General features: G+C 44.6%; 2 protein-coding genes across 8 annotated transcripts in view; one reads left to right on the forward strand and one right to left on the reverse strand.

Annotated features, from left to right (window-relative positions):
• GBA1 (glucosylceramidase beta 1) overlaps nucleotides 1-24,912 on the forward strand; it is a 113,906-nt gene that overhangs the window by 78,444 nt on the left and 10,550 nt on the right. For 2 of the 6 annotated variants that reach the window (XR_015049279.1, XR_015049280.1), the window contains exon 13: nucleotides 10,429-10,550. The exons of 1 other annotated variant lie outside the window; for it this stretch is intronic. The gene's annotated coding sequence lies outside the window, so the exon portion shown is untranslated. Of the gene's footprint in view, nucleotides 1-10,428; nucleotides 10,674-24,912 lie in introns of those variants that run through there. 3 more of the 6 variants (XR_015049278.1, XR_015049282.1, XR_015049277.1) reach the window with 2 other exon arrangements.
• Nucleotides 1-24,912, reverse strand: part of LOC147016981 (metaxin-3-like) — a 40,012-nt gene that overhangs the window by 3,443 nt on the left and 11,657 nt on the right. Inside the window, exons 2-8 of one of the 2 annotated variants that reach the window (XM_085846293.1) lie at nucleotides 15,785-15,854; nucleotides 14,984-15,060; nucleotides 13,502-13,594; nucleotides 12,255-12,437; nucleotides 10,305-10,381; nucleotides 9,253-9,413; nucleotides 6,359-6,447 (exon numbers count right to left, since the gene is read on the reverse strand). In XM_085846293.1, the coding sequence (XP_085702419.1) occupies nucleotides 6,359-6,447; nucleotides 9,253-9,413; nucleotides 10,305-10,381; nucleotides 12,255-12,437; nucleotides 13,502-13,594; nucleotides 14,984-15,060; nucleotides 15,785-15,854 (750 nt within the window). The other variant, XM_085846294.1, reaches the window with a different exon arrangement.

The raw sequence follows: 24,912 nt of genomic DNA on the forward strand, positions 1-24,912 counted from the left end.
TGTTTTTTTTTTTTTTTTTTTTTTTTTTAGCCGACAAAACCTTTAGGACGCTGCTCTTGGACACATTTGTCCTTGTTTTCCATGTTGACCCCTGTGACCCGAAGTCCCCATCCCCTAGGGCATGAACTGGTGATAAAAATACTTTTAAAATCGTTACATATTTAATGCATTCCCCAATGTTGATTGCTTACACAAAATTTCATTTTAAAATGTTTTAATGTGCCCGTCATTGCATTTTCTGACATTTGATTTTTTGACTCCGCTCTCAGGGGCAGGGCAAAAATGATACTTTCTTGCCATGTGGTGATCATAACCACCAAGTTCGAATTTCTGCACAGCTTTTGAGGAGGAGATAGCATGATGGATGGATGGATGGATGGATGAACGGACAGACAGACAGAGCCCATTATAATAACTAGTGGGGCACCCATGGGAAACCCATGGACATAGACACGTATGACATTTGGACATCTTGAGTGAGATGCTGCACGTACTTTTACAAAATTTGGACTGCCAATTCGCCACACCCAGAAATTATGGAATCTACACAATTTATTTCCTTCACAAAATTTGTGAAACATGTCCACACAGAATACACATGAAAATACTGTTTGTGATGTGTAATTCCATGTCATGTAAAATGTGATTACAATATCTCAATTTCCCAACACACCTCTCTCTACCTCACTCTCTCTCTACCTCTACCTCTATCTCTCGAGCTCTCTCTCATCATCATGCACCCTGCACAGGGGAGACGAGGGAGGTGGGGTGAGAGGGTGTTTTGAGACTTGCTTTTGACTTGGCGTGAGAGGATCATGCACAGGGGGGATGGGGAAGGAGAAGAGGATCGTGCACAGGTGAGAGGAGGGAGGGAGGGGGTGTAGAGTGACTTTCTTCTACCTTGACTTGAGAGGGGGGGAGAGAACTTGCCTTGATTGACTTACTTCTGCCATTCATTTTTAAACTTGAAAGCATCAAATATACTTCACTTCACAAATTAAAAATTCCTTCATAATAATACCATTCTTCTCATACCGTAAAGATGCATAGGGCTCCCAAGGCAGGTTCCTTGGCAGGGCGTACATTCCTGGACGGGTCGCCACTCCAACGCAGGTTATCCGGAATGGTTACCCCAGTACACCATTACTCATTTTGCCGGCCTCGGAAGGATGATGGGCTGAGTCAACCCCACCTGGTGTTAATCAAGTGGTAGACAGGGGCTAAAACTTAGGACCCTAAGGTCCCAAGCCAGCCACCTTAAGGCCCTGTCACACCTTGACGATTTAGCCAACGTATGAAAAATTTGTCTAAAACGCCGGCACACGTCGAATACGTTATGGGGAAGTTTGTATACGTTAAGAGCACACTGAAAAACACTGCCATACGTCGTAGTACGCTGGCTTTCATCGTTGTACTTTGCGGTTGTCCTCAAATTTTAGCATGCTTGAAATTTTACGACGTATGCCAGCGTATGACTCACACGTTCCGCTGCGCTGGCCATAAGTTGTAGGCATGTTATGCGATCGTTGACACATGTCGACACACGTTACTTGTAAGTTACTCATAAGTCGAGGTAATGATTAGCGTACCTGAAACTTATTTATAACCTATGAGTAATGTGTTGTAGGCACGTTACACGATCGTTGACACACCGAGGCAAGTTATGCGATCGTTGACACATGTCGAGGCACGTTACTTGTAAGTTACTCATAAGTCGAAACACGTCGAGGTAATGCTTAGCGTACCCAAAACTTATTTCTAACCTATGAGTAACGTGCTTTGAACCTATGTGTAACTTACCTCCAACGCATATTGACGTATTTGATTGACGTCTTCTGGATGACCACAGAACTTACTGAACGTGTTTCTAATTTACAGCTACTGTATAATTGTGTATTGGCAGCGTTAAAAAAAATAAAACAACAATAAGTTCTGATATTTCGTCACGTGCCGTTACGTCACGTTCGATTGCCTCTTCAGTTTGCTCATGTCTTATTCTTAGTTCCTCCTCTGTGAATATTTTCTGTTTGAGGATATTGTCACGTCGACGTCGAAACTTAAAAGCAAATGTGCGAATATATTTTAAAATTCGTGATAGACTAAAAAAACAAACAAACAAAAAACAACAACAACTTCAGAGATTTTGTCACGTGCCTTCACGGAGCCAAGGAGAGAAAAAAGAAAATGTGCCTTGATGGAGAAAATAAGTTTCTGGTATGCTAAACATTACCTCGACGTGTTTCGACTTATGAGTAACTTACAAGGAACTTGTGTCGACGTGTGTCAACGATCGCATATCGTGCCTACAACTTATTCCCAGCGTAGCGGAACGTGTGAGCCATACGGCGAGTACGTCGTAAAATTTTCAGCATGCTTGAAATTTCACGACATACTAAACGTACCACGAAATATGACAGCGTACTTCATCGTTTTTCAACGTGCTCTTAACGTATACACAACTTACCCATACCGTATTCGACGTGTGCCAGCGTTTTAGATACATTTTTCATCGGTCGGCATACGCTGGCTAAATCGTCAAGGTGTGACTGCGTGGTTGACACTTCCAATTCTCAGGCGGTTATGATTTAAATCGGCGTGCGGCAGGTTTTTAACAAGCTACACCACGAGTTCGTCGGCGATACGTGCAGCGCGCTATGCCTAAGTTAAACTATCGTTGGGCATAGGTTGTGAACGCCGGCAACAGGCTAAGCATTCATTGGTATAAGTTATCCACAAGACAACGAAACGTTCTGTGCCCGTTACTGATATGTTATGCATACGACTAACACGTTATGAATACGACCAAAACTTTAAAAAAAAACATCAAAATTTCAGCGTACGCCAACGTTTTACATACATTTTTATACGTTGCCATTGTTGGCTAAATCATCAAGGTGTGACAGCGCCTTTAACTATGAAACCAACACCAGACTTAAAAATTCCTTAAAACCAAACGTTATTTATAAATATTGCATTCCATTGTTAAGGCCCGGTCACACCTTGACGTTTTAGCCAACGTATGCCGATTTTTGATTTTTTTTTCTAAAACGCTGGCACACGTTGAATACGTTATGGGTAAGTTTTGATAACATTGAGAGCACGCTGAAAAACACTGCCATACGTCGTTGTGCGTTGGCTTTAAACGTTGTACTTTTTGGTTGTCCTCAAATTTTTTCATGCTTGAAATTTCACGACGTATGCCGGCGTATGACTCGCACGTTCCGCTACGCTGGCCACAAGTTGTATGCACGGTCTGCGATCGTTGACAGACGTCAACACATGCTACTTGTAAGTTAATCATAAGTTGAGACACGCCGAGGTAATGTTTAGCGTACCCGAAACTTATTTCTAACCTATGATTAACGTGTTGTTGGCACGTTACGCGATCGTTGCCACACGTCGACAGACGTTACTTTTAAGTTACTCATAGGCTGAAAGACGTCGGTATAATGGATCGTCCTTGCGTCAGCGTCCACGACCACAGCCAGGACACTTATTTGCAGCATTCTTCAAACTTTTCTTCGGCATGACGAGGATGTTCACACTTCGATGTCTAGCTTGGCTATGATTCTAATTGTCCATCGGCAGCGTCTATTTAAAATAGTCGAGTTTGAGCGTTTTAACACGTTCAGAAGAAACGCTTCAAATTTCCAAACCCCAGCGTCAAAAAACAAAGGCGAGTGACAGCAATTTAAATCGTTCATTGTAAACAATGAAAATAGCTGAGTGGTACCGTTTAAAAGTCGTTGAGTGTAAAAAAATCCAATTGTTGAGCGCAAGCGTCTACTTTCAATAGTGGAGATGCAGCCATTTAAATCGTTGAGTTTATCATTTAAATCGTTAAATCGTTAAACGCAAGGACGATCCATCATAACCCACACCCTCCCCCTCACACTCACCTACTACTGCCAACATGAACAAACTACTACTAATACTAATACTAATACTGATACTGATACTGATACTGTTACTGCTGACATGGACATAGACTCAAAAAGGACTCGAAAACACTGTTGGGTTCCCCTTTTATGAGCAGCATTTTTATATACCAATTCCCAAAACCGCTGGGAACACGTCTTTATATGGCAGTTGTAAGCTAGAAACACGTTCATTTTTTTTTTTGTCGACCGGAAGACGTCATTGGAATACGTCTACATACGTCGATGTGTGTTGGGACTACGTAAAGAATTGGTTCAAAGCACGTCAAACATAAGTTAGAAATAAGTTTCGCGTAAAAAAGACATTACCGCGACGTGTTTTGACTTATGAGTAGCTTATAAGTAGCCTTTGTGGACGTGTGTAAGCGTCCACATATCGTGTGTAAAACTTATCCCCATCGCATGCGGAACGTGTGTCATACGCCGAGTATGTCGTAAAATTTTGAACATGTTTAAAATTTCTTGACGTACTCTACTTACTACGACGTATGATAGCATACTTTAGCGTTGTACTCACGTATACCAAACTTACTCATACCGTATTTGACGTGCCCCAACGTTTTAGACACATTTTTCTTAGGTCGGCATACGCTGGCAAGATCGCCAAGGTGTGACCGCGATGTTGTCACTTCCATTTCTACGGCAGTTATGATTCGAATCGTTGTGCGTCAGCCTTTTAATAGGCTACGTCACGACATCGTCGTCGATGCGTGCAACGCGCTATGCCTAAGTTAGACTATCGTTGGGCATCGGTTGTGTAGGCCGACAACAGGTTCAGCATTCGTTGGTATAAGTTATCTATAACACAACGAAACGTTCTGTGTCCGTTACCAATGCGTTATACATAAGACCAAGTCGCTATGAATACATCCGAATCTTTAAAAAAAAACATCAAAAGTTCAACGTAAGCCAGCGTTTTAGATACATTTTAATGCGTTGCCATCGCTGGCTAAAACGTCAAGGTGTGACCGGGCCTTTAGTCCACATATTCAATTGATTACGTACAAAGTTTTTCGAAGTATCGTTTAATTATATAGTTGGAAAAAAGTTATTACTCGCCTTGAATAAACTATAGAAACCCCGGGAATATATAAAAAAAAATAAACTCCAGTTCGATCCCTTGCTTCAGTTTTTCATAGCAGGGAACGCTACCCTTCCTCTTCCACTCAACCCCCTCTCCTCTCCCCCTCCCCACATCGTGTCTGACCAGATACATTCAAAACGGCTATGATAACTAATTCCTGAGCCGGGAACCCTACCCTCACTCTTCTACACCTCCTCCCTCCCCTCTTCACCCTCTATCCTCTCTCCCCTCACTATTCCCTGCTCTCTCCCCCCTCCCAACATCACGTCTGAACGCATACATTCAAAATGGCTATTAGAATGCATTTTTGTCTAAAAACGCCAATATTCATACAATTTTCTCACCTTTTGTTTAAACTGAAACCATCTTAGCGACTACAAAAAAATGAAATCGTATATCGAATTGTAGTTAAGATAAAGCCGTGAGGGAGACTGAATGGACTTTATATTACAGGCTTTAACTTCACTTAAAATGCATTTGTTTTCTGAAAATGCCAATTTTCTTCCTGTTGTTTTTTTTCAATCGAGTGTTAAACCATCTTCGTGACCATGAAAAATGAAATCAGATATCGAATTAGAGTTAAGATAAAGCCATGAGAGTGCAAGAAAGTACGAGTCTTACAAGAGAGGCAAGACAGCATAAACAAGATGGCAGTGATTTGATTTTGAAGCCCCTCCTCGAACGGACTGGTAGAAACTTTATATATATGTATATAGATCCCCTGTTTGTTTTTCAAAGAGTGAAGGGATAACAATCAAGTTCCTTTGCACTATTTATTTACCAAATTAAGATTATGCTCTCAGAGCACATCTTCATTTGGTAAATAAATAATGAAAATGGACTCGGAATGTTTGGGTTTGCACGAAACTGATGCAATGGATAGATAATTATGGAGGAATATCATCATTCTACCAATCCCCTGAAAAAAGGGGGGAAAAGTCGTTGGTCGATGATGACGACGCCGACATGAAGATATGCTCTCATGCAAAAACTCAGCGAGTGAAAATTAATTTGCATCAGAAGAAATTCATTTCTATAATCTGAGAGTGCATTCAGATTTTTTTTGCTTTTAACAAAATCCAGATGAACAATCATTTTCTGCCGAGTGTTCTCATCCACACAAAGGGTAGGGGAGGCACCATTGGTGTGTTGGGGGGCAACTTGTGGCTTTGTGTTGAACCAAAAAGGATTTTTTCCAGAAGAATCAGGAGAAATTATTTTCCCCCATTTCAACAAAAATGTACAATTGCTGCGAACGACTGTGGACTGCTTGCATTGAGAGAAATTCCTTGCGCACCAAAAACAAAACTCAAGATGGGAAATGCTGTAGCCGCACCTTCTCAATGAGGTTCGACTCCTTGTTTACCAGCTCGGTTAATTTCTGCAGGTTGGCGTCCATCTGCTCTCTCTCTGGCCGGGATCCTCCTGCAAGCAATTACCCAAGCATGCCATTTTAATTGTCAGCCAAACATTCCACATAGAGTAGAACTCGTAAACGACTATGGTGTGACATTTCCATTCGAAAGATCGAGCGTCGTGTGAATACACGCAAATTTCAAAGATGCGCATAAACATCGCTGCTCAAAGGCTCATTTGTATCATTCAATTATGGAGATTATGTCAATGAACAAAAGAAAATAATACATTACAGAACTACAAAGCATCTCAAAATGCAATGCCCATCCACATTCGCTTTGGACTCAAACTCAACTTGACGAAAACGACATTAAAAAAAAAATTGTACATTTTTTTTTTCCATTTGTGTTCTCCAGATTCTCAAAATAAAGGTTTGTTGAAGATGTCATGAGAAACGCTCAATTGGTAAAAACAAACAAGGAAACAAACAAAAGTTATGGCCTGGACAGACACACTGAAGCTGAAATGGTAAATAAATAAACACAGAAGCGATAAAAAAACGGCCCATTTTGCGCTTGACCCGCTATGGACGGGCTGATCTGACTTATTTGTGCTGCCTGTGACTTTGCCCTTTTGACCCAACAATTAGTGTATTACATATTCTCACAATAAAGGTTTGTGGACAAATTTATGCCAAAAACATTACAACACACACACACACACACACACACACACACACACACACACACACACACACACACACACACACACACACACACACACACACACACACACACACACACACACACACGCCTCCCGCTGCACGGGGAAGGGAGGGGATGGGCTTATACCACAGAAAATTAAAATAGGTAAATTACTTCAAAAATATTAAGGATAATGAGCACTACAGCCACAACCACCAAAGGCTGAGAAGATAAACCCTCATAGTGGGAAGGCTTATAGGTTTTATAATCATGATGCAGTAAGTTTCTCACTTTACAATTTGGATTTAAAAAAAAAAAAAATTATATATAGATATAGAATTACTTTTTTTTTTTTTTTAATCACATGCCTGGTGCATGCTTGAAATTTTTTTTCATTTATTATATTGTAATTTCGTAATTTATTATATTGTAATTGGCTCAACCAATTTGAAACAGTTATACAAAAGAGAACAGAATGTACAGCAAACGAGGAAATAAACCTAAGAATGGTTGTACAACAGTTATACACACCAGGTGTGAACCCAAACGATAGAGCTAATCTTGTTGCTTCACCTCTATGATGTGATGTGCCAAAGTCTCCACAATGGCCTCAATGACATTGGAGAGGGTAAGCACAGTCATGAAGGAAAAGGCATTTTTGGAGTATGTTCATCTTCTTTTCAGGTATCAAAAGTACAACTTATATTCCAAATGGTGTCAATTAACATGACATTAATCTTATCCCCTCACAAAAATAAATAAACTAGAAGGGCACTCGGTAGAGCGCATACTTCACCACGTAATGCCTGATCCACGAGAAAATATCGGGCCCAATACATTTTTGAGATATTGCGCTATATGTCGTTTTTGGCCCTATCTCTCATTGGTGAAGAATCACTTTAAAAAGTCTCTGATCCAGATTTGGATGTTCACCAAAATTGAATCAATTCTTCCTTGTCACACACCCAACCTGTCCACCAAGTTTCACCCGAATCCATCTACAACTTTTTGAGATATCGTTTTTGGCCCTATCTCTCAATGAAGAATCACTTTAAAAATTGTAGTAGTCAGATTCGGATCCAGATCTTCACCAAAATCTAATCAATTTGTCCTTGTCACACACCCAACCTACCCACCAAAGTTCATCTGGATCCGTCCACAACTTTTTAGCAGCGTCTCGCATAGCGAACGCTGCTCTAAGAGAGCTTGGCGTTGTTCTTCTTCTTGTTGTTGTTCTTCTTCTTCCTGTTGTTGTTGTTGTTGTTGTTGTTGTTCTTCTTCTTCTTGTGAAGACAAAACCTTTCGGACTCGGCTCTTTTATATATAGGATCCGGATCTCCTTAAATACTAAACACCTGTACACACCCTCGCATTGAGGGTGCCTTTTGAGAGCGTCTATCATGAACTTTATATATATTTGGACATTTGCTTTTAAGTTTCGAAAAGTTCACGTTACTATTTAAAGATTATTCCATTTATTATATTGTAATTTCGTAAATACACTATTTTCTCGTCATGAACGAAGGTCGTCCATGAAGGACGTGACGTGACGGCACGTGACGAAATATCGGAAGTTGTTGTTGTTGTTTTTTGTTGTTTTTTAATTCTTCCTCTTCTTCTGGTGAAGCCAAAACCTTTAGGATGCGGCTCTTGGACACATTTGTCCTTGTTGAGATATCTTTCACACAGACAAACAGATAAACAGACAAGCCGGTAGGCGATATGGGTGGTTGCTACATAATTGCATACTAGTCACAGTTTTTGACGGATCGGGCTGAAATTTTTTTGACAAAGAGGTTGATTATAGTGCGCATAAAAGCCTCGAAGCTGATTTTGATTTTCGAAAAAGATGAACTTTTTAGGATTTTTCAAAAATTTCGAAGTCCCGTTGCAAGGCGACGGTGGTGTCCATAGCAACGGTGTTCAAAATCGTACAACTAGATCGTGGTATGAACCTACCTGTCAAGTTTCATCAAAATCGGTTGACTCCTCTGGCCTCCAGAGCTGTCCATTACAAACAAACATTCAAACATATAGACAGACGGAAAAACTGAGAATAAGGGTAGTCTAGCAACCACCCAAAAGGGGTGAAAACATAACCTCCTTCACCTTCGGTGGCAGAGGTAATAAATACACCAACTACTCAGAAATCCTTCAGTAGTAGTCTTACCTTCTGCAGACAGAGTAGGGAAGCAGCAATCGAGCATGCGACTACAATGCCGGCACAGATTTGGCAAGGCCTTCAGATGCAGTTGTAGGGTACGTCCCAGCAACGGTGCACGGAGCAACGGAGCCAGGTGAGCAAATACCACGGCATCCAGGGTGCTGGGTCTGCATTGTACGAGAAGAGCTGTGAGTCAAATGAGCATGCAGACACAACGCAAAGTGAACGAGACCCGATCGATTCACCCAACTTGAGAAGGCAAGTCGATCGAGAAACATGGAGTTTTGCTTGTTTAATTGAACCTGCAAGTGCACTTTATTGATGCAACTCGATACGAGCATCAGCCTGTGTCAGTTGACAAGATAAATAACGGATTTTAATTATCGTACGTTTATTGCCGTGAGAAACGATGTTCTGTTGAGGTTTCATACGTTAGCCCTTCACTTTGGGCTCATGAAGGGCTAACCATCCTGAGAGCACACTGTACAGAGCGTCGGTGCTGCTGAAGGAATCTCCTGGGCTATTGGGCACAATCCTGGACAGGTCGCCACTCCGACACAGGATACTCAAATGGTTCAATTATCCCAGCAAGCTGGTGCTCATTTCTCCGACCTCAGAAGGATGACAGGCTGAGCCAACCCCACCTGAAATTAAATCAACACCCGAGCAGGATTTGAACTCAGGACCCTGGGATCCCAAACCTTCCACCCTAAACATCAAGCCAACACGAGGCATATGAGGGGCGAACACTTAAAACATAACCACACTGCGTTTCCCACAGCAGTAAATGATCTTATCCACTTTTAGTGGATAAGATCCAATATACTGATAACTGGTATAATGCACAGCACATTCTATCATGATCTTTGAACAATGTATTCAGAGTCAAAATGCTCTCAATTGCTTTTGATAACCTTCTGAGTATTGCTTCCTTTCCTTCCTTCCTTCCTTCCCCATAAATCGTTTTCTTTTATGCAATTACTGCTTTCACTTTGACTAGAAAAGATAAACAGAGACCATGTCAGTTTTTCTGAGCAGGAGAAATGTTTAAAACTTACAAATTGCCAAAGTAGTAGTCTTGCTTTCCTAGCTGGTGTGACAGGAGGTTCAAGCACTCCCTGGCATTGCGATAAATCTGCAAACAAATTAAACATTCTCATCTTTAATGGTTTCGCTTCATAGACTGCAGTGTTGAAAAGAGAGAGCAACGGAGAAGTGTTGGAAAAGTGATGAGACACTACAAACAGAAGGCTGAAAGAAAATAGGAGGAAGAGGAGGAAAGAGGCGTGGATGGCATGTGAGGGGTAAGCAAGGTTCCACCATAGATGCATATACTAAACGCTCCAAATTATTGCAATAAATACCAACTGGCATAGTGAAAAAAGACAAATTTTGATAACATATTTATTTATGCAAATAACTTTTGTTTTCTTTTAGTTATCCCCACACTTTTTGAAAAGAAAAATGGGGGACGGGGGGGGGAGGTGGGGGTTATTGTAATCGCCTCTGTCTGTCTTCATGTTTGTCCATCCGTCACACCATCTCCTTCAAAATGGTTGTGAAGAAAATAATTCACCAAACTTGGTCGTTATAATCACCCACCACATGGCAAGAATGTGCGAGAGCAATATCATTTCAGCTCTGCCCCCTTGGACCCTGGGGCACGGGCAAAAGGTCAAATACCAAAAAATGCAATTACGGACTTTTAAAATGAAAATTTGGATATGCAATCAACATTTGGGGATGCATGAAATATGTAACGATTTTTTGGATTTGACCCCTGGTTCATTAGGGTCAAAAAAGAAGACCTTTTTAAATTTAAACTCAAAATGTGATGTTGGGTCATTCCTGGTAGAACTTTTTGCCATCTTTCAACTTTGCTTTAGGTGGGAAGCGTGGGGATTTGCGATGGCGCACCATCGACTTCGCTCTATTGAGATTGAAAATTGTACGTACTGTACTAGGAGAACAGGCAGACCAAAACTGAGGTTGAAGGAAGTGGTGGAAAGGGCCATGAGAGAGGTGGGGGTGCAGAGAGAGAATGCTCGCATCGTGGGGTGTGGAGAGGAAAAACCCATGAGGCCAACCCCACAAGGTGGTGGGACTAATTGGGGCCATGAAAATAGAAGTAATAGTAGTAGTGTACTTCTGGAAATAAACTAAAGACTTGGCATAGGATTGCAAAATGACTCAGAGTGGAAATGTATCACGATGTTTCAGATAAGACAAAATTAACATAAATAAATTATATATATATATATATATATATATATTTTTTTTTTTTCTTCACATTTTGGCTCGTATTTACAATGGTCAATTGAAAGCTGAAGCTCACAAAGGTCGATTACATCTATAGATGGACTTGCTTAGTTACGAAATGGAAATGAAAATTTTTAATGTTTCCAATTTCAGATCAAAAAAGAAATAAAGGTTCATCGGTTTGAATGAACAGTTCATTTTATTTTTGTAATAACGATAACAGAGCTTTTATGTTGACTAATATTTCCATTTATCAACTTCCCATTATTATGGAGTTGTCGACTATCTTGAACTTATTCCATAAGCTCCTTCAGGAATCATCATTCCTTCCCTTCTTCCCCAACTGACCTCCATTTCATATCCCTCATTCACTCATGAAATGCAAGCTGTGTTTTGGAGCTATTTTGGGCCGTTCCTTTAAAGTTTCCAAAATTAAAGTTTAAAATATAAACAAGAATAACACAACCATCACATTTCTGTATTTCTTTTTACAATAACCAACTCGCTCACCTTTCCCATACCCCCCCCCCCCTCATCCAACCTATTATTCTGTTTAAACTCTAAGGACTGCACTGTACCTGTGAATTCCCCTTTTTATTTTAAATCAATATATTTGAAAAAAAAAATATGTACTTTCATGGCAAGACGGCAGACATCTCATGGCTGGTTTTAAGTAACAAAAGAACCGGTAAGAACTAAGAATAGAACTAGAAGCAGGTATTTGTTTTATGCAACATTATTTTACATACCTGGGCTTCTGTCTCCTTAATAGTGATGAAAGGTAAGCGCCCTACGCTGAACTCCAACCTGCTGATAACTTTTCGCCGATTCAGATATGGCAAGAAAAGATTGTAAGGGAAGCCCATACTTGCACCATACCAGGGCCGAATGAGTTCCACATAGTTTTGAGGATCCACCCAGAACGTGTGAAGCTGCAAATGCAATTAAAATAAACAAAAAAAATAATGGGAGAGGGCAGTGAAGAATGCTGGTGGGGCCGTGGAAGGGGGATGGCGGTGGCATGGAAGGAGGGCGGCAGCGTGGAAGCGAGGTGGTGGCAGCAGCGTGGAAGAGGTACGACGACGACGTGGAAGGGGTACGACTGCGGCATGGAAGGGGTATGATGGCAACGGTGGCATGGAAGTGGTGTGACTGTGGCAGGGAAGGGGAACGACAGTGACAACAGTGGCGGAGACATGGAAGGGGTACGACGGTGGGGGCAACGTGGAAGGGGTACAACGGTGGTGGTGACGTGGAAGGGGTACGATGGCAGCGGTGGCGTGGAAGGAGTACGACGGTGGCATGAATGGGGTATGAACGGCGGTGGCGTGGAAGGGGTACTGAGACGACGATGGCGTGGTGGAAGGGGTACAATGACGACGGCGGTGGTGTGGAAGGGGTATGAAGACTGCGGCGGGGGTGTAGAGGGGTACGACGGCGACGTGGAAGGGGTATGACACCGACAGCATGGAAGGGGTACAACGACGACTAGTGTGGAATGGGTAAGACGTAGACTACTACAGTGTGGAATGGGTACGACGACGACAACGGCATGGAAGGGGTATGAAGACGGCAGCGGGGGCGTGGAGGGGTACGACGACGACGGCGCCGTGGAAGGGGTACGACGACGACTAATGTGGAATGGGTAAGACGTAGACTACTACAGTGTGGAATGGGTACGACGACGACAACGGCATGGAAGGGGTATGAAGACGGCAGCGGGGGCGTGGAGGGGTACGACGACGATGGCGGCGGCATGGAAGGGGTACAACGACGATGGCGGCGGCATGGAAGGGGTACAACGACGACAGCATGGAAGGGGTATGACGATGACTACAAGTGTGGAAATTGTACGACAATGGTGGCGGCATGGAAGGGATACGACGACGGGTGGCGGTGGCCTGGAAGTGGGGTGGCGGTGGCGAGGAAGGGGAACAGCGGCATAAAAATATTCGTGCTGCTTCTAATCATATTAATTTATGGACAACATCCTCACCAATGCAGGCAACAGCATTTGCTCAATTAAAGCAGAGAAAGCCACCACATCAGCTTCTTGCTTGGCTGAGAGATGGCTGTCAGGTTTGTAGCCCTAATCACAGCAGACAATACAAGCAACTCATGAGAAAAGCAAAACACTGCAATAACGAGTTCATGTAACTGTAGAAAAAGTTTAAACTTTTCTAATAGTCATAATATAGTCCAGGCCAAGCATTTCCAGATCAATCCAGCACAGCAAGTCCAATTGTAATTTCAGAGGATACAAAACACCAACTGTGAACACACACAACATCTGCCAGAACTCTTTGCATCAACCGTGGCTTTGGCAAATAAATCACATCTCCATTCTAACTCCGATTCAATGTGCCCCCATACTTTCCGATCTTCCTCCAGCAGCGAGAGCATTGCCCAACAGCTGCTTTCCAGCATTCCAAGCCCACCATCAACACAGTAGTAGAATCTGTACTCAAGAAACCTGGTAAATAGCCAGTGAGGCTGGGCCAACACCCACCTCAGGTGTAAACCCCATGCATTCCACTTCGCTAGCAAGGGATTACACATGCTCTGCACACAGAATGCTTTCTCCTCCTGTCTAAAATAAGCAGCACAGTAGAGTTAAGGTCATGGTGAACTTTATGACTCAAATCTTACTTTGGTGAACGGTTACTCATTATTATGGTGTGGTATACAGTTATAGGTAATCCAGTTTTATTTTATTAACAAGGTACAGAAATATGTTTTGTTTCAGCACATTCCTCTGTGCTTTGTTGACAACAAAGACATTTGCGTGCTTGTTGACAGACTGGTCAACAAAGTGTGTTTAAAGACAAACTGAAGGTTATCCTCAAGTTGTTGGCAATAGATCCCATGGTACGTTTCACGAAGAGTCGGTGAATTATCACCGGCACACTGAACAAATCACCTTCAGCCTAATGTCAGGCCTCACCAGCAGGTTTGAGAAAGACTTGGACCAAAATATTTCCCCAGCTGACCTCACAATCCAATCTGTAGTGATATTGACGCAACTTGCTGTGCCTATTTCAATTATGACCCCCAGTTATTTAGTTTGGCATAAAATGGAAATAATAAAGCCTCATGTCCTTCAAAGTCACCAATAAAGGTTTTACATTCAAACAATTTCATGGTTTTTAAAGTTACCTCCATGTAAATAAATAGTAACCCAAACAACTATTATATAGAAGTCCAATGTCGATTTCATACAAGGATTTGACCTTTTCCATGAAACCGAGCATTTGCATTTTGTTAATCACATCCGTAATGCAGACTCAGCAAATTGGCAAAAAAAAAACCAATCACAACTTGCTTTGATGTACTGTGGCTAAGATTGAGAGAACATTGATTGCCTTCATTATTGGTGTTTTTTATTCTTCTTATAATGGTCTATCTACATTCTGGAGTGATTGAGGATTCCAGTTTGCTAACAAACAACAATCATGAGAGAACAAATCACAGAACCTACCATTCTCCGCAGAAAACGTATAATCTCCATTGGCTTTGAAAGGACATCATCACCACATCTAAATGTAGGAAGAGTACCTGAAGAGCAAAAACAAGAGACACAGTGAGCAAAGAACACCAAAACATAAAAAAAAACTAGAGGGGGAGCACTCGGTAGAGTGCAAAACCTCCGCCGCCAATACTGCTAGGTCACTCAAGTGAACCTGATATCCTATTCATTCAATTTGACGTCAACAGTGCTCACAGAGTTATAGTTTGCAACTTTCCCTTTTACATACTCAATTCATTCGTCATAACTAGATTCCTTGAGACAGAAATTGATTTTACGTGGGTATATCCACCTGAAGTTCCAAAATCAGCCGCAATTATAATTTTGGCATGTTTTTTTTGTTGGAAATCAGTTATAACATGTAGGAATGCCAAAAAAATCGAAATTTTGTTGAAAAAAGTTGCAATTTTTTTTTTCTCTAACAAATTTTTTTTTTGGGGGGGGGGGGGGTTGGAAATCACTTAAAACATGTAGAAATGCAAAAAAAAAAATTCAAATATTTCTTCAAATTGGCCGCCATAGCAGCCATATTGGATTTTGGACCAAGTCCAAAAGCTAATGGCATGATCCTTGGACCAGACCTAAACCCCCCCCCCACCAAGTTTCGTCGAAATCCATCGTTTTTCCGAAATACTGTTCACAAACAAACAAACAGAAAGGGGTGAAAACAGTAACCTCCATCCATCTTCGATGGCGGAGGTTAAAAACAACCTCCAATGCAAGGATAAATTGCAAATTAAAATTTAAACATACCTGTAGGCATGTTCCACGGATGGCAACATTTGCGCAGCTTCAGAGGAGCTCTTGCAATTCTGGCATAGCTCTGTGGATTTTTGCATTTAAAGAGAGGTTTGAAATCAGTTGCTTGGCTAAATCTGCATGAGATGTCTCAACAAAGCATTCGAGTTATCTTTGCAAACTGCTTTAACATCAACACAATGCTAAAAGAGCATAGGCCATTTATAAACAATAGGAATAGATAATCCACAATTATATTTTCACAGTATATTTGCCCTTCTATGGAGCCTGGTGTTGGCGCAGTGGGTAGGGCAGCGGCTTGGGATCCAAAAGGTCCCGAGTTCAAGCCCCGTTGGGCCACTGAATTAATACACCAGGGGGTCGACTCAGCCTGTCATCCTTCCGAGGTCGGCGAAATGAGTACCAGTGCACTGGGCCGGTGTATACCCCGGTTAAAATAGGTGTACCATATCCCTGTGTCGTAAGAGGCGACCCGGGTTGCGTCAGGAAGGGCATCTGGCGTAAAACATGTGCCAAATCACGATGCGGATCATACGGATGATCCGCTGTGGCGACCCCGAACGGGAGCAGCCGAAAGAAGAAGAAGATTTGCCCTTCTATGATAATGAAACTTTAAAATTAAACTTTAATTCCATTTCCTGCCCTCCATTTAAATAAAATGAAGATTGTAAAAGGTGTACAAATAAATTAATTCTGGGTATTACTGACGTTGACGTAGTGTCTACTATACCATCCTATAAAACACTTACAGTGCATTAGTTCTTCGTGCCTGTTCTTTGTGTCTACAACAGCCTTCAAACTAGAAGGGTATTCGGTAGAGCACATACTTCCACCACGTAATGCCTGATCCACGAGAACATATTGGGCACAATACATTTTTGAAATATCATGGTATGTTATCGTTTTGGCCCTATCTCTCAATGGTGAAGAATCACTTTAAAAATTCTCCGATCCGGATTCGGATCTTCACCAAAATTGAATCAATTCTTCTTGTCACATACCCAGCTTGTCCACAAAGTTTTGTCCGAATCCGTCCACAACTTTTTGAGATGTTGTGCTATATATCATTTTGGCCCTCTCTCTCAATGGTGAAGAATCACTTCAAAAATTCTAGTAGTCGGATCCACATCTTCACCAACATCTAATCAGTTCGTCCTTGACACACACCCAATCTGCTCAAAAAATTTCATCCGGATACGTCCACTACTTTGAGATATACTGCACACAAACAAACAGACGGACAGAGAGGGGTGAAAACATAACCTCCTTCACCTTCGGTTGTCGAGGTTACCAGTAAATTTCCTGTTTGGAACGATTTTCAATTTTGTCTGCCAGGCAGGCAGACAAAAGAGTACTATATATATATATATATATATATATATATATATATATATATATATATATATATATATATATATATATATATATAGTTACGGTGGTGGAAATTCACAGAATACCATTCAGGTTCCCCGAAGATCAGTTATTTCGATAAGTGTGTGTTCCAGGTTAGATTCCCCCACCAATGTATAACGGAATTTGTTAGTGTGCAGGGCTGTGAATCTTAGAGTTAGCCGTTATTCTTTGCTATCTTTTATTTAAAAAAAAAAAAAACTCCACAACCACGCCACCTCCACCACAACGCCATCATCTCCACAACCGTGCCATCCCCACTACAACGGCACAGAGTCTACAACCACGGCATCTCCACAAACATAACAAGATAAAAACGGCCTTTTGCCTTGAAGAAGAATGACCCTCCTCTACAAAAAACAACACTCCCAGAAAACCACCCAAAGAAGAAAACAGATTTGACGGTTGGGGTGGGGCCCTCAAAAAGGCGTAAGCACATACCAATCTCCCTCCCAAGGATTTTCCCCCGCGCGCCGGGAAGGGAGGGTGAACGCCCCGGACCCAATAAAAAGCCGCGTTGGAACGCCGAGAAAGCAGTCGAGTTGGAGGAAGTTGAGTGTCGTCGTGGAGTTGGTGGGAGAGGTCGAATCGTTGGTGGGTCGAGATCGCTGGAGCAGTAGCTCGTGGGAGAAGCCGTGGAGAGCAGCCAGACAGCAGTGGAGAGTCGGGCGCGTCGCAAAGCCCTTGACCCACCAAGCAGCCATTCGAAGCCGCTGCCACGTTGGCAACGAGCCAGCGAGACGGAGACACCGAGGGTCGCCAACCCGAAGCCCAACGAGTCGCCACCGAGGGGTGGCGAGGTAACCGGCCCGGCCTCTCGGAGCCTTTTGGTCATCCCGGCTCTGAGGAATATTAAAGGCTTATGAGCCTGTGTCTTTTCTTTCTTGGGTTTTTGCATGAAAGTCTGTGGCACCTTGTTACTTAAGCCGGTGCGGCTCGGGGTGGAAACAATCACAGAATTGTAAGTACGTGCTTGTACATTCCGAATAGAACTCGGCTGTAGGCTTTTGCTCTTGTCTTGTCCCCATCCCCTCATTCATTGACTGCATGCCCACTGAAAATAAATGCCCCATTGTTTGAATGTCAACCTGCTCGTTGCATCCCTTCCTGCCATTGACCGCCTGGTGCGCTCGGGATATTAACTGGCTTTTAAAGCCGCTAAAAGTAAATCTCGTCCGACAGGACTTGGCGATATATAACCGCTCGGCTTCGCTTTTCGGTTTGGCAGTGATTGGGTTTGAGGTGCCGGAGATTGACTAGTCTGGTCTGGTCGGTTTTGAGGTGCTGGGTATGAGCAGTGCTCGTCCAACGGCGGCAAACCTTTTTCCTTCCCGAAGCATATATCGAGCACCTTTACCTTAACCTTCTCCTGGAGCGTCCCAGGACCTTCCTCTGGCGCTTCGGTTCCTTGCGAGAAGCCTTAGAAGGTGCAGGGCATTTGGGCGGCATCGTGGGGCTTGGAGAAAAAAACGTAGAAATAGTCAAAGTTCACAAGCGAAACTTTGTCTCGTGCGTTGTGTGACTGGTCGAGCACCACGCGTTATAATTTATTGCTTAAATAATTTATATTTTACATATTATTACCGCGATGTACCGGGGGAATCCGCAGAAAAAATTAGTTACGTTCCAAGGGAAAACCCGCGATGAACGGGGGCGCGATAGGTGAACTGCGATGAAGCGGGGGTTGACTGTGTGTGTGTGTGTGTGTGTGTGTGTGTGTGTGTGTGTGTGTGTGTGTGTGTGTGTGTGTGTGTGTGTGTGTGTGTGTGTGTGTGTGTGTGTGGCCAAAACAATCACCAATTTCATCAAAATAAAATTCAGAAATCTTTGACAGTCGACAAAGACCTGTACAAGATCGCTCAATTGCAAGGTCATAATGGACATGGAAACTGGATCGTGTCTCCTTCCTGCTTGACCAGTATTACTTACTCCATTTCCTAAGGAGAGCAAACACCTTGCTCGGTATATTTTTTTTGTCTTACACTAACCCGTTTGGACCTGCAACATGGAAACAGCAATATTAGTATTTTACTGGCAATCCTGCATTTTTGGTGTCTAAATATAGTGGAGCCATATTTTATTATACAAAGCATTTTTTTTTAATTTCCATAAAATTGACATGCTCAAGAGGAAAAACTATTTCAATTAAAAAAAACAACAATTTAAATTAAATCAAAGCAGGAGGGTTGAACCCAGTCATTCAGAACGACCTCATGCAACAAGGGATGGGAATAAGAAACAATCACAGAGTGGACTCGCATTGTATGTCGATATATATATATATATATATATATATATATATATATATATATATATATATATATATATATATATATATATATATATATATATATATATATATAATGTATTTGTGTATATGTATGTGTATATATGTATATATTGTTACGGCTGTGGAAATTCGCAATACACCATAAAGGGTCCTGAGATCAGTTATGACGATAAGTATGTGTGTAGTTAGATTTCCCCACCGTTGTTTTAAGGGAATTTCCGTGTTCACCGGGCTGCGATCCTTCGAGTTAGCCGTTTTTCTTTTCTCTGTCATTATTTTGGACCAATCATCCCCCAACAACCAAATCGCCACCACAAACAACGCCCCCGAACAACTACACCAAACCGCCACTACCTTCACCTCCACAACCCCACCCCGCAAACATCGCCTCACCCCCATTCTCAAACGACGCCCGCCAACAACCAAACCACCACAGCAAACCCCCCACCACCATCAACCACACCACCTGTCAACACCGAACGTCGTGCTGTCCAAAGCCCGTTCGGTGATTGTTACCAAACGCGTCGTGCCACGAGTGCACATGGATCCTTTCGGGAGAGGAAAAACGGATCAGGAGAGGTTCACGCCCCCTTTCCGTCCATCCAATGGTTGAACATCGGGTGGCGTAGCCCCGCCTCCAAACGCGATTTGATCCGCGTATTTGCATATACGCCCTCCCCGGGCTATATAAGAGCGAACGCGGTGCGGCTCGGGGTGGAGTCAGAGAAGTCGGCAGTGGAGGATATACGGGGACGGACGGTGGAAAAGGAAGAAGCTCGAAGCAGGCAGTACAGACAGGGCCGATCGACGAACGGGGGACGGAGCTCGGAGTGGAGGTCGAGGGGCGAGTTGCAGAGTGGAGCAGGGACGCGGAGGAGGGCTCGGGGGCGAGAGTTCGCCGGAGTCAGTGCGGTCCCGAGGCCCCGTTAGGGGGGACCCAGCGTCAGCCATTCCCCTCTCCCCATCCTGAGCAACAAGAACCTTCCCCATCCCAGGCATCAACAACTCCCCCATCCGCGCTGAGATAGCGCCGGTAACCCCGTCCGTTCCCCACCCCCACCGTGGTGCCGACTGAGAAACACGTGCTTGCGCGGAGCACGCCGGAGGGAGCTCCCCAGCCACGCCAGGGGCACGGAGTCAGGCGCGTTACGCTGACATTGCGGCTTGCCCGCCATCGCGCCACGAGGGCGCGGGTAAGACCACTTCGGTCTCGTGGACCTGGCCGCTCATCCAGGTTCCACGCGCATTTGGTCCACGGACCTGTCTGCCTCCTTGCCTATGAGGGTGGCTTTTGTTTTCTTTGCTTATTATGCAAATGTATGTGTGGCGCCAGTCTTGTAAGTAAACCTGTATAAGTGTGATGAAAATAATTGCCCTTTTTATTCGGTTGTAACTCTGCGTTGTGTTCTTGCTTTCACTGTATACGTGCCTGAATTATTGTATGGCTGTGAATACGTGCTTGCCTTGTGTGTGTGTGTGTGAAATAAATGTACTTGTCGAACTGTTTCCTGTTTTGTTGCATCCATTCCTTTGTTTGTAAGTTCCATCTTGCATCACGGAAGGAATTGGTAGAAGGGTGTAAGCACCCGGTAAATAATCATGTCCGTCGGGGCCGGCGATAACACCGCTCGGTTATCACTGAAGCACGGAACGGACCGCTTAAGCGGTTCGTGTCCTAGGCCGGCCAGCGGCGAGGTACGATCGCCCGGTTAACTATCCGCGCAGGTACTTAGGTAGGTCGAGTTTGGCGAACAACCCTATCCTGCGCGGGTGGCCGATTGGCACGATTGTGGTGGGGTTGAAAGACCCACCCGTGACTAGCTCCTGGTGATAGTTCCAAGGAGGGTCACGACTGAATTGTCCGTTCCGGTGGGCGACGTGTCGCGATTTGAGTTACGTGGCCGATCGCACGCCGGGCGGGCCGAAATGCGTAACAATATATATGTATGTATGTATATATATATATATATATATATATATATTGTTGCGGTTCTCGGAACCGCATGCATACAACAGATCGGTGTCCCAAGACAGTTATTCCATTATTATACGTGGAGATAGTCCCCTTCCTTTTGTTGAGCGGGACAACAAGGGAGTGCATTGCGATTATCTAATAGCTAGGGTTGCTTAAATCATTTTTCTTCTTCATTCATCCCCACTCTTCTTCTTTTCTGATTATTCCTGAGGTAAATCAGCCACGTGCGCCTTGGAGGCCAGTGCGTCTGGCACCGCGGTGGTGAAACTGCAGCGAGTCATATGATGTGCGTTTGGCAGTGTGGGGTTGTCGGCTCAAGCTTCCGATGGTCTGGGGAGAATTGCCGATTGCATTAGAAAGGCATGTAAATAAATACCTCTTAAGGGGCTGCACGAATGGTGATTTTCACGGCACGGGAAACATGGCCAGCATGATGGCCACGCTGCACGAAACACGTACAGAGGCCAATAAAGTCGACTCCATGCCATGTTGGGCAGGATATGAGTGTGCGGGTATAAGTGGCTTGTTCTTTTTTTAACCTCAATACCCGGACGCATGTTGGCGTTTGCCCTGCGCACATTCTAGCGGAGTCGTGGGAGCGCGAGCGCTGGCCACGTGCGTAATGGCGGAACCGTAATGGCACTGTATGGAATGTGCTTAAAAGCAGACATGTACGCCGCTCGTGAAACGTGCATGGATTTATCCATGGCGATGTACCTTCGGTCCTCGCTGGCAGCGGTGGATCCTCCACGGATGGTGAATGTCTTCTAATTTCTGTGGCCAGCGAGGCTGCGATCGAGCCAGTGAATGTACAGTGCGGGCCACATTGGCGCGCGCGGATTGAGCGCGTTGATCGACGCTGGTCGAACGCCCGAGCGGGCATGCGGGACGCTCGACCGATCGCTCGGGGGTTTTGCAGGATGATTCGCATGCCAATTTTGGCGTGGGCGATTCATGTCATCTCCTGGGGTCGGAGCGCAATATTCCCGCTGTTTGGGATGGCCTTGCCGGAAACGAAGTGAGGCTGTTTCCGGTCAAGCTGGCGGGCCACGTGAGGGGTCGGGGCCAATCGGAGCGCCCAATTCAGGTAATGACATTTGGATTCGGGATGGCCCCTCCCCCCAAGCTGCGGGCCCCATAAAGCTCGAGGCAAAGCCTGTTGTCGGCCTTCCCAGCCTATGCCCAATGTTAGTCTAACTTGTGCATAGCGCGCTGCACGCATCGCCGACGATGACATGACGTAGCTTATTAAAAGGCTGCCGCACAATGATTCAAATTATAACCGCCGCAGAAATGGAAGTGTCAACATCGCAGTCACACCTTGGCGATCTTGCCTTAATGCCGACCTCTGAAAAATGCGTCTAAAACACTGGCGCATGTCGAATACGGTATGGGTAAGTTTGGTATGCGTGAATAAAATGCTAAAGTACGCTATCATACGTCGTATTAAGTGGAGTACGTCTTGTAATTATAAACGTGTTAAACATTTTATGACGTACTTGCCGTATGACACACGTTCCGCATGCGATGGGAATAAGTTGTACGCACGACATGCGAACGTTGGCCCACGTCGACAAAAGGTACTTGTAAGGTGCTCATAAGTCGAAACACTCAAGGTAATGGTTAGCGTCAGTGTTCCAGACTCCCTGTTTTTTTATTTTATTTTTTTTTCTTCGGTATGACGGTGATGTCAACACTTCGATTTCTCGTGCGGTGATATATATTGTTGTGAATTCGCGCCCCGCCGGCGTGTGAATGACCGCGTTTAACCAATAGCGGCCGCTTCGCCCACCGAACGTGCAATTCAGTCGTCACCCTCTCAGAACAACGCCGGGAGCTAGTCACAGGTGGTGGTTTAACCTCACCACAACTCAGTCTGCATTCTACCCGCACGAAATAGGGTCCGATCGCCGAATGGTCGATTTACCGAAGTACCCGCACGGGTAGCGTACCGAAGAGTTCTACCACGCCGCAGGTCGACTCCGGATACGAATCGCTTAAGCGGCTCGTTCCGTACTGCAGGGATAACCGAGCGGAGTTATCGTCGACCTCGACGGTTCAGATTATTTATCGGGAACTTACACCCACTATCAATCCCTTACGTGATGCAAGATGGAGATTTCAATAAAAGGAAAAGACTAAGCAAAACGGGGAACAATCGGACAAGCACATTTAATTCGGAAGCACGGAAGGCACGTATATTACAGTTACAAGGATACAATAAAAGCAATACACGTATTTACAATCACCGTAAAGAAACACACAAGCAAAGAACCAACGCAGATCAACAACCGAATAAGGCAATTCACATGGCAACACTTAAAACAGTTCTACTTCTCAAGACTGGCACCACCCACAGACATTTACACAAAACCCCAAAAGAAAAGGAAGTCGTCCAGCCCTTGGCGACCGCAACTCCGAGTCCCTCCGGTGTGGTCCACTGGGCTCGTCCCTCGCGCCTGCACGTGTCGTCCGCCCGACAGCTCGGACGGGGTTTTGGGGGAATGGGCCGGGTTTTCACCGCTATCTCGGTGCGGACGGGGGGGGGGGGGTGGGAATGGCAGGCGCTCCGTCCCACTTGCAGGGTCTTGGGACTGCACCGGCTCCGATCGACCCTACGACCAGGAACAATCACCAGGGACCAGGTTCGACGACCCGTGGCAATTCGCCGACCTGCGCAAATTCGACGACCTTCACCTGACCACGACCAGACCCGAACGAACGAACAGGACCTCAACCTCTTCCTCCGAACGAACGAACGAACGAACCATAAGCAGGGACTCTCCAACAACTCTCGACAATTCTCATTCAGGGACAACGGACCAGTGACTCTCCACAACTCTCGACAATTCTCATTCAGGAACAAGGGAACCGACGACTCTCCACAACTCTCATTCAGGGACAAGGGAAGCGGGACTCTCAACAGTCTACACCCACGCCTTTTGTAGGGTCGGGCTCCGCCCTTCGCTCCGCCCCGCACCCCACCCCGTTCTTGGCTCCTCCTTCCTTCGAGACACTTCCAGAAAATGCCTCGAAGGGGGGCGTTCCTCTCCCCCGGCCGCGTCACACCGTGCATCCGCCAATTGGGAGAGGACGCGCCACCCCCTCCCGCTTTCTCACCAAGCGCGGGGAAAATGGCGGGAAAACCCCACAGGCGTTGTTGGTTTTCTTCTCCACGCGCCGTACGACTAGGGAAGGAAGATTCGGGCGGGAGATATTTGCGCGGGCGTTTTTGGCGGGAGATCTTGGCGGTAGATATTTAAGCGGGAGTTTTGGGTGGGAGATGCCCCTTCGCACCCTTGTTGCTGCAGCCACTCCGCTCCTTTCATCCGCCCCGCAGAGATCGTGACCGCACGGTGCTCGTTGAATGGCGAGTGGCGAAGTTGGTGGTAGCGTAGTTGTGGAAGGTGGTGTGAATGGCGTGATTGTTGGCGTCGTGTCGTGAAT

Source organism: Eptatretus burgeri, chromosome 11, assembly GCF_056783735.1.
Source record: "Eptatretus burgeri isolate ZD-2024b chromosome 11, Ebu_testis_v1, whole genome shotgun sequence".
In the NCBI taxonomy this organism is placed as follows: Eukaryota; Metazoa; Chordata; class Myxini; order Myxiniformes; family Myxinidae; genus Eptatretus; species Eptatretus burgeri.